At 45.4% G+C, this 13,048-nt stretch overlaps 1 protein-coding gene across 1 annotated transcript in view; it reads left to right on the top strand.

Moving 5' to 3' along the window:
• Positions 1-13,048, top strand: part of Stacl (SH3 and cysteine-rich domain-containing protein) — an 898,939-nt gene that overhangs the window by 122,178 nt on the left and 763,713 nt on the right. Inside the window, exon 6 of the mRNA XM_071674332.1 lies at positions 3,513-3,707. Within this exon, the coding sequence (XP_071530433.1) occupies positions 3,513-3,707 (195 nt within the window). The remainder of the gene's footprint in view (positions 1-3,512; positions 3,708-13,048) is intronic.

Raw genomic sequence — 13,048 nt, 5'->3', positions numbered from 1 at the left:
TCCCAGTCCAACCCTCTTCTTTTCCCCTCCCAAACCAGGCAGTTAGGGCAGAATTATAAGCCCCAGCAGGTCTTCGTCCCGTCACAAGGAAGGGTGAGCTGTGTTAATGCCATGTTTCACCAGACGCACACTGGGCTGGTTTGAGGACGTGTGGAAGTGATGTGAGGGAGGCTGTGCGTGTCTCTCTTGCCCGAGGGAACGGACGGTGAAAGTGATCGTGATGGAGAGAAATTATCATCCATCCTGGGATACACGTCACTTCTCTCCCCCTCCCCATATTCCTAACCACCGCCGTTGACCGAATCTCCCTGCCCTCCTATCCTCCCTGACTACCGCCGTTGACCAAACCTCCCTTCCCGCCCTCATATCCTCCCTGACTACCGCCGTTGACCAAACCTCCCTTCCCGCCCTCCTATCCTCCCTGACTACCGCCGTTGACCAAACCTCCCTTCCTGCCCTCCTATCCTCCCTGACCACCGCCGTTGACCAAACCTCCCTTCCTACCCTCCTATCCTCCCTGACCACCGCCGTTGACCAAACCTCCCTTCCTGCCCTTCTTTGACAGCCAGAGATCCTCTGTAAGAACCTCTCGACCCTAGCTAGCGATCCACACTTATACAAAGATCTCTCACTGTAGCGGCCAGCCCTTGTAACCTGTTCTTGCTGTAGCGACCCTCTCCGTATAAGTTCATCCTTCCCTCTGAAGCAGACCTGGACCAGTATAACGACTGGACTCATTAAGCGTCTTGTATACCCGCTCGTCGGCCAGTAACATTCAGTTTCTAGATCACTGTTTAAATGTCTCTGTGACCCTGCGTCAGGCGAGGGTGTGTGTTAGCGTGTCCTGTACTGTAACTACCTGTTATCTGCCCCGGTCCTTTGTCATCCCCGGGAGCCGGTGTTGGTGGGCGAGGCTCCTGTCCTGGAGAGCCGTCTGGAAAGGGGGTGGGAGGGTACCTTGCGACGACGTTGAGAGAGATAAGTTGGCATTTTTCTCTCAGTCTCCCCAGACGTCCCTCCTCCTCAGCTAGGCTTAGAAGGGTACTTGGCCACTTGTGATCACAGGGGGGTGCCGGCCGTCCTCAGTCGCTTTAGACCTCTCTCTATCTCTCTCTCGAATCACTTTGTATCTCCCGAACTCTCTCATTTTTTTCCTCTCTCTCTCTCTTGGGTACTGGAAGAGTTAGCTAGTCCAGTGGCTGTCACGTTTCTCTCCTGTGGCCAAGATCGCTCCCTTTTGTTTCTGCCCCACCCACGCGTGGGGCTACTGGCGTTCAGTCCACAAAACACAAGAGTCGCTTCATCTCGCACACGACAGTTCCCTGCGTTGAGCGCTACGCGATGTAGTCTTGCCTTTTTGCCAAATTTTTCTCATAAATACTCGTAGAAGCTCTCTTTCTCGGGAAAGTGCCCAGGGCTCTGAAACCTGGAAATGAAGCTTAGAGATTGCTGGAAAGGCAGTAAACGCACGTTAAACGAAGGGAGCTATCATACGGATGTAAACTTAGACATATGGTAGTTAGAGATTATAGTTTTTCTCCTGGAAGAATTATATGCCTTGGGTAAGGTTAGGGTTAAAGGTAAGGCCGTCAAAAACTAGGTACAGTCTAAACCTGGACCATTTTGGACTACTGGGAAATCCAGGTAGTAGACAATTCCAGTATGAGTACGATACGGGACCAGGGAATATACGATTCTAGTATGGCTACCACAGGGGATCAGGTGATGGACGATTACACCATGGCTACCACAGGGGACCAGATGATAGACGAATCCAATATGGCTACCATAGGGGGACCACGTAATAGACGATTCTGGTGTGGCTACCACAGGGGAGTAGTTAATGGACTATTCTAGTATAGATACCACAGGGGATCAGGTAATAGACGATTCCTGTATGGCTACCACTGGGAACTCCTGTGGTGTAGCTATTAGCGTTTCTGATCGTGCCGCATTCACGGGCCGCCCAGGGTCAAGCGCATAGGTTCGAATCCTTGTTGTTCAAAGCTTATTGACCCTGTATAACTCTCTAACAAGGTCAGAACTTATTGACCTTCTGTCCCTCTAACAGGGTCAGAACTAATTGACCCCGTATGACTGTCAAGGAAGGTCAGAACTTATCTGCCCAGATCTTGAACGTATGTAGCTGATTTCTGTTCTCAAAAATATCAAAAGGACTCTGATACGCTCAAATGAATTCTAGAATAGGTAATGAGGAAAAAAAGAAATGCTACTTTAGCAGGATTTAGTGAAATGAATCCAATGTTTACCCAGAAAGGAAAGTTTTGTGATGAGTTAATGAACATATCTCATGTTCAAGAGGCCTGATAGCTTTTGTGGCTACAGTGTTCAGAAGCACTGTACTTAGGGAACCCGTAAACAAAAGGTATGGGATATACCTTAAAAGGGAGAGTTTTCACAATGATAAAGGAATTTCCTTATCTTACAAATTGGATCAGTGAAGGATGGCATGAGGTGCCTGCTGCTGTTGTCATCAATGCCAAGGCTTTACGAGACATGGGGAGTAAAGTAAAATCATTATTAAGAGGGAGAATCAACAAGACTCTTGGTGTCTTGGACCATCGCATGTTTACCAAATGGCGTCCTAGCTTCGTCGCTTCGATGTATATCGACTGACTGTTGTATTTCTCTCTCGTGTCTCCCCTGATGATGTAATTATTACACGAAAGTGCACTTGGGAACTTATCGTGTTTCATTTTCCCCGTGGACTCATAGGAATATATATATATATATATATATATATATATATATATATATATATATATATATATATATATATATATATATATATATATATGTACATATATATATACACACACACACACACGAATATTGCTAGAGGTCACAGTGGTGCTCGTCTTAGCTGTGTCTTAGCTACGTCTCTTCCTTGTATATCAACTGACTTTTCTATATCATTATTGTACCTCCCCTGATGATGTGATCATTACACGAAAGTGCACTTGGGAACTTAGCGTGTTTCATTTTCCTGTGGAATTATTGCCTATACAAATAATTACATTTCTTTCTCCGCCAGCTCCAGTTATCTCTGCTTATCACTTAAGACCATTTTATCGTCCATGTGTTGATTACCATCCCCCCTGTACCACTTTGTCTTCACCACGACCACAAACACATAAATTCCACGTATAACAAAGGTCTATACCACTCTTTCGTGTGGCCTTCCTACCCCTAGATGCTCTAGGTCCCCGGCACCATCCACCACTGAACGAGTCACCATTCACCACTGACTCAGTCACCACCCACTTCTGACTGAGTTACCTTCTACCACTGACTGAGTCATCACCCACCACTGACTGAGTTACCATCTACCACTAACTGAGTCACAATCCACCACTGACTGAGTCTTTCCTCTCACCGGACATTATCCACCATCCACCACTGACCGAGTCTTCCCTCTCACCCGGCGCCATCCAACACTGACCATTGACTAAGTCACCATCCACCACTGACTGAGTCTTGCCTCCCACCAGGCGCTGGAGCAGAGCCGGAGGTACGACTCCCTGTGCAACATCTGTCGTTCGTGCGAAGGCCGCTCCGACGTGGCCACTCTGGTGAGGTCCCTGGACGTGCCCACGGGTCAGGCCGCCCGCGCGCCGCACCACCGCTACTCCCAGCCGCAGCCGCCCCCGCCTCCTGAGGCGCCAAACGGGGAGGCCTTACCGCAGGTGAGTCTTGTGGGCTCCTCTTAGGGGATGGCGGGAGGGATGGAGGGACACGCTGGCGACGGAGGAGGACGTGCTCGCCGTAACAATGACGCAGGTGGCCTCTCCTTCCCTGCGCCTCCAGTAGGTAAATCAGATTTATAAACTTCAGTACAGTGATGCTGGGGGCCTTAAGTCATCAGGTTGGGTTAAGAAGCGACGGTAAAAGCAAGATACGTGTCCACAGCTTCCGTATTGGTGCTCACTGATGGTATAAGCATCCCCCAACATCACCACCAGTGACACCACCATTGCCCACACCATCTGGGTTATCATCAACAACACCGTCACCACCATCGCCCGCTGCCCCACCACTATCAACAACACGCACAACATCTCCACCACCACCACTTACAGCACCCCACCAACCACTCGCAACACAGTCAGTCACACCACCATCACCACCACCTACAAGAACTCCACCATAATCACCCACATCTCCATCACCACCACCGTCAGTCACATTACCACTGCCCAAAACGCCACAGTCACCTGCAGCACCACCACCACCAACACCATCACCACTACAAACACCCACACCACCACCGCCATCACCCACAACATCACCAGTACCCACAGTAACACCACCATCATAACTTCCACCAAGACTACCACCCACAACACCACAACACAAACACCACAGCCACTGACACCACCCACCACATCACCACCAACGTCACCTCCCAAATTACCAACACCATCCACGTCACTAGTGCCACTGCTACAAACAGCATCACCACCACTCGCATCACAACCACCACCATCGATATCACCATCAGCCACAACACCAACAGAAGCACCTCCACCTTCATCCCCGTCCTTAACATTATCTTCACCAGCAGTAGTACCAGAGTCACAGGTATTCAATAGCTGTGACAGCAGATGGCAATGCAGCATCAGTGGCAGCAGTTGTAGTACTAGTGACAAAAGGGATTAGTAGAAGCAGTAATGATAGTAGAAAGAGGAGGAACTGCAGAAGCAGTAAGTCATATTATAAAAATGCGCTCCTGTCTGTCCGTCAATCTGTTCCTAGTCTGCGGACACAGTGAGGTAGACGCCAGACGCACGATCACTAACCCCCTCTTGGCAGGATGGAAACTGTGAGCTGTTGGGGCTGATATATTTTTGGGAAAATACTATGAATTATCGTATGGTTTAGGGGGAAGGTTGTGCCGGCACTATGGAAGGTGTAAAGAGGAAACTGGCAGGGGTGAGAGGCTATACCACCGGCCATGAAGGGAGGGAGGGAGGGAATGGTGGTGGTGAAAGAAGCTGGGATGGCTAGGGAGGGAGGGAGTAGTGCGGTGAGGGAGGGTGTGGTAATCTAGGAGGGAGGGTATGGTTGCATAGGAAGGAGAGCGTGATGATGGAAGAAGTTGCAGACGTCCACAGGGAGCAGACAAGAACCCGGAGGATCCGAATCTGCTGGTTGGAACGACAGCAAAATCACTAGTATTGACAAAAGTTGGAGCAACACCAGTAGGAATGTTAGTAAGTGAAATGAACATCATCTTATTAGGAGAAGGAAGATAAGAAATGAAAGAAACCATGTAATTAGTAGCAAAAGCAGCAGTTGAAGTGAAGGTGAGAGAAGTAGAAGTAGCAGCTGTAGTGAAGGTGACAGAAGTAGCTACGCTAGTTGTGTTGAAGGCGACCGAAGTAGAAGAATCAACGATCAAGTGCAATAGGCATAGCATCAGTAGCTGGGATGATTGCATGAGAAGTAGAAGCACCAGCAGAATCAGCAGTGATAGCTACAGCATCATAAAGAAACAGCAGCAGAAACAAAGCAAAATCAGCAGAGGGAGCCCCGGCCGGCGGCCCCCGGCAGTAGCATTAACATCATCAGGAGAAACTACCAGCATCATCGTCAGCAGCAGGAGGAGGAGGTGCTGGGGGCAGGGAGGGACAGAGGGCGCGGGAGAGGGAGGGAAGCGTTACATAGGAACTGCTGAAGCTAATAAAGAGGATGGATCAACACCTCGGCCTGTGCCAATCCCCCTGGCTGGCCACACTGACTGAGATGTGTGTTGCCCCAGCAGCCTGTCTGTTGTCTGCTATCGCCACCAGCTACACGGCTCGGCACCACCTCACCACCTGCCACCTGTGTACTGCTTCCTGCTGACCCTACCTTCAGCATTTATCTGCTTACTGAAGATGGCAAGCTAGAGATCTGAAACCTCACACTTACCCAATGACCGTTCATTCCATCATTCACATGCCATTACGACAAGATGGTGAGTATATTTACAGAGGATATCAGGGGAGTATGGTATTCTGAGGGTTTTTTCCCCCACTTCTGCAGTTAGTTCAAGATATATAACGGGATATTACGAGCTTGTATAGTCGCAGTTTTTGTCTCGTGTACATACATATGGATCTCAGCATCTGCATATATATATCACCAGAATATATCACCACCAGGCAGGCCAAGACGGGTATCACCAGCCAGTATCATCACCAGCAGGCCAGCATGCGTATCACCAGCATGTATTACCAGCAGGCCAGCATGCGTATCACCAGCATGTATTACCAGCAGGCCAGCATGCGTATCACCAGCATGTATCACCAGCAGGCCAGCAAGCGTATCACCAACATGTATCACCAGCAGGCCAGCCAACATTAATGTCTCCAGCCATTATCACCACGACACATAAGGACCCCATCATGTTAAACCCACTTCCCCAGCAAGACCGTCTTGACGAAATCCCAGGACGAAAGAGCGGCTTATGTTTAGAGCGTCGCTGCGTCATCACCGGCTCACAGAAGGAAAAAACCCATAAGATATATCCCGCCTCCTGCCTGCCAGGGTGGCAGGGGACTGAGAGAGAAACTCTCTTGTTAACAAAGATCCAAGTCTGCTATGCAAGGAGGATGTCAGGATCTGCTATACTAGGGGTAATGTGTAATAGGACTGATCCTAATTCTGCTAACATAAGGATCTGGATTTTGTCAAGAGGCAGAAAGACCGAGTATGCTACCAACACAGTTTTATTGTCCGACATAAACATGTCCTGGGTCAAGTATGCACAGGTTCCGAGTGTTGCCAGTAAATTAACTTCTCACTACTACTATGAACATATCTTGGGTCTGTTGCAGACAGAGATTCTTGCCGATATAAACCAAGCGATTCCAAGTCTTAAAAAAAAAAAAACTTATACTGAGCAAGAGACTTGATTTTGCGTCTGAAGTGAACGTAGACCCTAAGTGTCCTACAGACGGAATAGGTATGTCCGCCTTGTATGGCCAGGGCTTTGAATCTAAGATTAACTAACTACAGTTTTTCATTTAGCTATGAACTAAGAGGATTTGGCCATGTTATCCATTATATTGCTCACGTAGGTTTTCACAAGTAACAGTTGGTAGGCACTGTACGAGGGGTTCACAGAGGTAGTTACTGAGGTTAGATCCTTGTAAGACCACCTCTCGTGCTAGGTCATGGTAACACACAGTCGTATCGAGAACGTAGGTCTCTCCTTGTAACAGCAGTGAACTACGATTAGAGGACGAGTCTATATGTGGTTATTATGATGGGTTGACTGCCACATTTATGAAGGGGTCTGGGTACTGTGTGTCTTTATTTAAATGTGTCATGTAAACCAGCATCTGGCTCACACTGATTGGTATACTAATGAGGTCTGGAGGGTTTTGTCATTTCAGTCATTGTATATATATATAATTGTGATCCTTGTATAGTAGGTGAGTTCTAGAATGTTGAAATTTTTCCTCATATCCAGAAAGGTGGTAAGACCTGGGTTGGATGTGTCCCTGACATTTTTAATATTCAGGAAAATATGAAAGAACTTTTACCAGTTCTTTTCTATAAATGAGCCTGATATTAATGTCGCCCCACTGTTATACTGGAACAGGTTCAGGACTTGGGAGGAGTCTTAGGGTTAGAGATGAGGGATTTGATATCCTGCACTTGCTTATGAATGATTATATATATATATATATATATATATATATATATATATATATATATATATATATATATATATATATATATATTGGATCACGGGGAGGTGCCTGAGGATTGGTGGAATTCATGTATGGAGCCATTATAGAATGGCAAGGGGACAAAGATGAGAGTTCAAACTCCAGTGGTATAAGTTTGTTGAATATACCTGGTAAGTTGTATGGGAGAGTTGTGCCTGAGAGGGTGAAGACATGCACAGAGCGTAAGACTGGGGAAGAACGATGTGGTTTCAGAAGTATAGAGGATGTGTGGGTATACCAAATGTTTGCATGTAAGAATGTGTGCGAGGCATACTTAAGTGAAACTGAGGGATTTGTAAATGGCATTTATGGATCTGAAGAAAGTATATGATAGAGTTGTTAGAGATGCCTTGTGGAAGGTCTCAAGGATATATGGTGTGGGAGAAAAGCTGATAGTGCCGTGAAAAGTTTCTATTAAGAGTGTAAAGCAAGTGTGTGAGTAAGATAAGATGAGAGTGAACGGTACAAGATGAATTTTGGTTTATGGCAGGGGTGCGTGATGTCACCATGGCTGTTTAGTTTGTTTATGAATGAGTTGGTGAGGGCGATAAATGCAAGGGTCTATGGGGATGAAGGGGCGGGAGACGTGGGAATAGAATTAGTTGTTGCTTGCAACTGGCACAGCAATGATGACATATTCGAGTGAGAAATTGTAGAAGTTGGTGATTGAATCACTGTGAGTGTGGAAAAATAGGCAGTTGAGGGTAAATATGAATAAAAGCAAGGTAAACAGGTTCTGCAGGATAGACATGGGTTAGTTGGGGTGTGAGTTCGAATAGAATAGATTTGGAAGAAGTGAAGTGCTTTGGATTGCTGGGAGTGGATATGGCGGCAAATGGAATCATGGAAGGTAAAGATTTTGTGGGCATTAAAGAATGTGTGGAAAGAGAGGTCGTTATCTAGGCAAAAATGGGTATGTTTGAAGGAATAGTAGTCCCAGCGATGTTGAGTGAATGCGAGGCATGGGATTTAGATGAGGATGTGCGGAGGAGGGTGAATGTGTTGGAAATGAAACTTTTGAGGACAATGTGTGCTGTTGAGGTGGTTTGGTCGAGTAAATGATAAAAAGGTAAGAGAGATGTGTGGTAATAAGAAGAGTGTGGCTGAGAGAGCTGAAGAGGATGTGCTGAAATAGTTTGGACATATGGAGAGAATGAGTGAGGAAAGGTTGGCAAAGAGAATATTTGTGTGAAAAATAGAGGGGACAAGGAGAAGGGGAAGACAAACTGAAGATGGAAAGATGAAGTTGAAAACATCCTAAGCGATCAGAACTGAACATGCAATAGGGTAAGAAAGCGTGCACGAGATGGGGGTGAATTAGAACGATGTGGTGTACAGGGGTCGACGTGCTTGCAGTGTACTGAACCAGCTCGCACAGTGAGGGAAAGAGCACACACGTGGGAGTGTCTGTGCAAAAATCGTTGAATACCGTGACGTTCGAAACTTATACTCAATTTTTGCAGCGGCAGGGTTAGTCTTTTTACACTGTGGCACATATCGTTGATGAATCTCTGAAATAACGAGTGATTTCTGAAGAAGCCCAGTGCACTGACCATGGGTTCATGTCACTGGAATAAAGTTTTGCCATCCCTGGATCGTCAAAGTGGGAGAAAGATAAAAAAGGAATAGTGTGGACTGATATTACATCGTTTTGGCTAAAGCTGGATGGAAGATTACAATGTGTTTTTTAGTGAAACTTTAATGAAAGGGAAGAAAGAATATCCTTTGGCAACGTTCTGTCGCAGACGAGCCATAATCTTGATGCCTACGGCACGCAGGACGAAGACGTTGGTGCCTCCTGCTGGTATGATGAATGTATTGTTTTGTTTAACCATATGGGAAGAAAAATGTCAAATGAACACGTAGAGGAAAATTGAGAGTGAGCAGCCTCCCTGCTGGCATCAGGACCAGGGAGTAACGGCTCACAAGGCCTGGATTTGTAAACAAATGAGGGAAACGGAACGAAACCGATGATAACGAAGATATAGAAGAGAGATTATTGATTCATTAGAGAGATGATGGAGGAGGGTATATATAGAGGCTGAGATACCAATCGAAAGACTAAAAGGAATTTATATAAATGTATTTTGTTGCTGAAGAGGAGGAAGCTGTTGACATATTATATATATATATAATATATATATATATATATATATATATATATATATATATATATATATATATATATATATATATATATACTCACTCCATCTCCTCACATCACCACTACTTGTTATCACCTCCCCATTTGCGACCTTCACTGAAGTTCCCATTTGCTCCCTTGTCTTACGCGCTTTATTTACCTCCTTCCAGAACATCTTTTTATTCTCCCTAAAATTTAATGATACTCTCTCACCCCAACTCTCATTTGCCCTTTTTTTCACCTCTTGCACCTTTCTCTTGACCTCCTGTCTCTTTCTTTTATACATCTCCCACTCAATTGCATTTTTTCCCTGCAAAAATCGTCCAAATGCCTCTCTCTTCTCTTTCACTAATACTCTTACTTCTTCATCCCACCACTCACTACCCGGGTTGATTAGAAAGGGTAGTGAGTGGTGGGATGAAGAAGTAAGAGTATTAGTGAAAGAGAAGAGAGAGGCATTTGGACGATTTTTGCAGGGAAAAAATGCAATTGAGTGGGAGATGTATAAAAGAAAGAGACAGGAGGTCAAGAGAAAGGTGCAAGAGGTGAAAAAAAAGGGCAAATGAGAGTTGGGGTGAGAAAGTATCATTAAATTTTAGGGAGAATAAAAAGATGTTCTGGAAGGAGGTAAATAAAGTGCGTAAGACAAGGGAGCAAATGGGAACTTCAGTGAAGGGCGCAAATGGGGAGGTGATAACAAGTAGTGGTGATGTGAGAAGGAGATGGAGTGAGTATTTTGAAGGTTTGTTGAATGAGTTTGATGATAGAGTGGCAGATATAGGGTGTTTTGGTCGAGGTGGTGTGCAAAGTGAGAGGGTTAGGGAAAATGATTTGGTAAACAGAGAAGAGGTAGTGAAAGCTTTGCGGAAGATGAAAGCCGGCAAGGCAGCAGGTTTGGATGGTATTGCAGTGGAATTTATTAAAAAAGGGGGTGACTGTATTGTTGACTGGTTGGTAAGGTTATTTAATGTATGTATGACTCATGGTGAGGTGCCTGAGGATTGGCGGAATGCGTGCATAGTGCCATTGTACAAAGGCAAAGGGGATAAGAGTGAATGCTCAAATTACAGAGGTATAAGTTTGTTGAGTATTCCTGGTAAATTATATGGGAGGGTATTGATTGAGAGGGTGAAGGCATGTACAGAGCATCAGATTGGGGAAGAGCAGTGTGGTTTCAGAAGTGGTAGAGGATGTGTGGATCAGGTGTTTGCTTTGAAGAATGTATGTGAGAAATACTTAGAAAAGCAAATGGATTTGTATGTAGCATTTATGGATCTGGAGAAGGCATATGATAGAGTTGATAGAGATGCTCTGTGGAAGGTATTAAGAATATATGGTGTGGGAGGAAAGTTGTTAGAAGCAGTGAAAAGTTTTTATCGAGGATGTAAGGCATGTGTACGTGTAGGAAGAGAGGAAAGTGATTGGTTCTCAGTGAATGTAGGTTTGCGGCAGGGGTGTGTGATGTCTCCATGGTTGTTTAATTTGTTTATGGATGGGGTTGTTAGGGAGGTAAATGCAAGAGTTTTGGAAAGAGGGGCAAGTATGAAGTCTGTTGGGGATGAGAGAGCTTGGGAAGTGAGTCAGTTGTTGTTCGCTGATGATACAGCGCTGGTGGCTGATTCATGTGAGAAACTGCAGAAGCTGGTGACTGAGTTTGGTAAAGTGTGTGGAAGAAGAAAGTTAAGAGTAAATGTGAATAAGAGCAAGGTTATTAGGTACAGTAGGGTTGAGGGTCAAGTCAATTGGGAGGTGAGTTTGAATGGAGAAAAACTGGAGGAAGTGAAGTGTTTTAGATATCTGGGAGTGGATCTGGCAGCGGATGGAACCATGGAAGCGGAAGTGGATCATAGGGTGGGGGAGGGGGCGAAAATTCTGGGGGCCTTGAAGAATGTGTGGAAGTCGAGAACATTATCTCGGAAAGCAAAAATGGGTATGTTTGAAGGAATAGTGGTTCCAACAATGTTGTATGGTTGCGAGGCGTGGGCTATGGATAGAGTTGTGCGCAGGAGGATGGATGTGCTGGAAATGAGATGTTTGAGGACAATGTGTGGTGTGAGGTGGTTTGATCGAGTGAGTAACGTAAGGGTAAGAGAGATGTGTGGAAATAAAAAGAGCGTGGTTGAGAGAGCAGAAGAGGGTGTTTTGAAGTGGTTTGGGCACATGGAGAGAATGAGTGAGGAAAGATTGACCAAGAGGATATATGTGTCGGAGGTGGAGGGAACGAGGAGAAGAGGGAGACCAAATTGGAGGTGGAAAGATGGAGTGAAAAAGATTTTGTGTGATCGGGGCCTGAACATGCAGGAGGGTGAAAGGAGGGCAAGGAATAGAGTGAATTGGAGCGATGTGGTATACCGGGGTTGACGTGCTGTCAGTGGATTGAATCAAGGCATGTGAAGCGTCTGGGGTAAACCATGGAAAGTTGTGTAGGTATGTATATTTGCGTGTGTGGACGTATGTATATACATGTGTATGGGGGGGGTTGGGCCATTTCTTTCGTCTGTTTCCTTGCGCTACCTCGCAAACGCGGGAGACAGCGACAAAGCAAAAAAAAAAAAAGAAAAAAAAAAAATATATATATATATATATATATATATATATATATATATATATATATATATATATATATATATATATATATATATATATATATATATGCTATGTTATGTATGTATGCAGTTACTGTGGTGTAAATCGGGAAGCATGATGACACTAATAAGGGGACATTGACACTGGCGCAGGTATGGAAGGAGTAGCGGTAGAGGTACGTTGAAGCCAGGAAACTCTCTCAGGCTCAGCCATAGACAGGGAGAGCATTAGTGAGATACGTCTTAGTAAATGATCTGATCACAACTTAATCGAAGGAAAACAAGTATGGATGCTAAACCGCTCAGTGAGAACACACGTGACAGTTGAGGTGTATTCAGTAATTTCCGTCTTAACAGTAAACAGATAACCTGGGCAGATGTTGTCAATGAGTTGTCTGCCATACAATGGGAAACACTGCTAAGTACCAGAACAAGGGTGGAATGTGTAATTGACATGACCACTTTAGTACTTCAAACGTGCGACAGACATACACCAGCGAGAAGAAAGCACGAACAAGGACCAGATTAGATCGAGGAAGACGAGCACTCTGCAGGAGGCGAGAAAGAATTACAGTCCT

This window comes from Panulirus ornatus, chromosome 1 (genome assembly GCF_036320965.1).
Source record: "Panulirus ornatus isolate Po-2019 chromosome 1, ASM3632096v1, whole genome shotgun sequence".
NCBI lineage: Eukaryota > Metazoa > Arthropoda > Malacostraca > Decapoda > Palinuridae > Panulirus > Panulirus ornatus.
The sequence above is the reverse complement of the archived record's forward strand: the minus strand, read 5'-3'. Positions and strand labels throughout refer to the sequence as shown.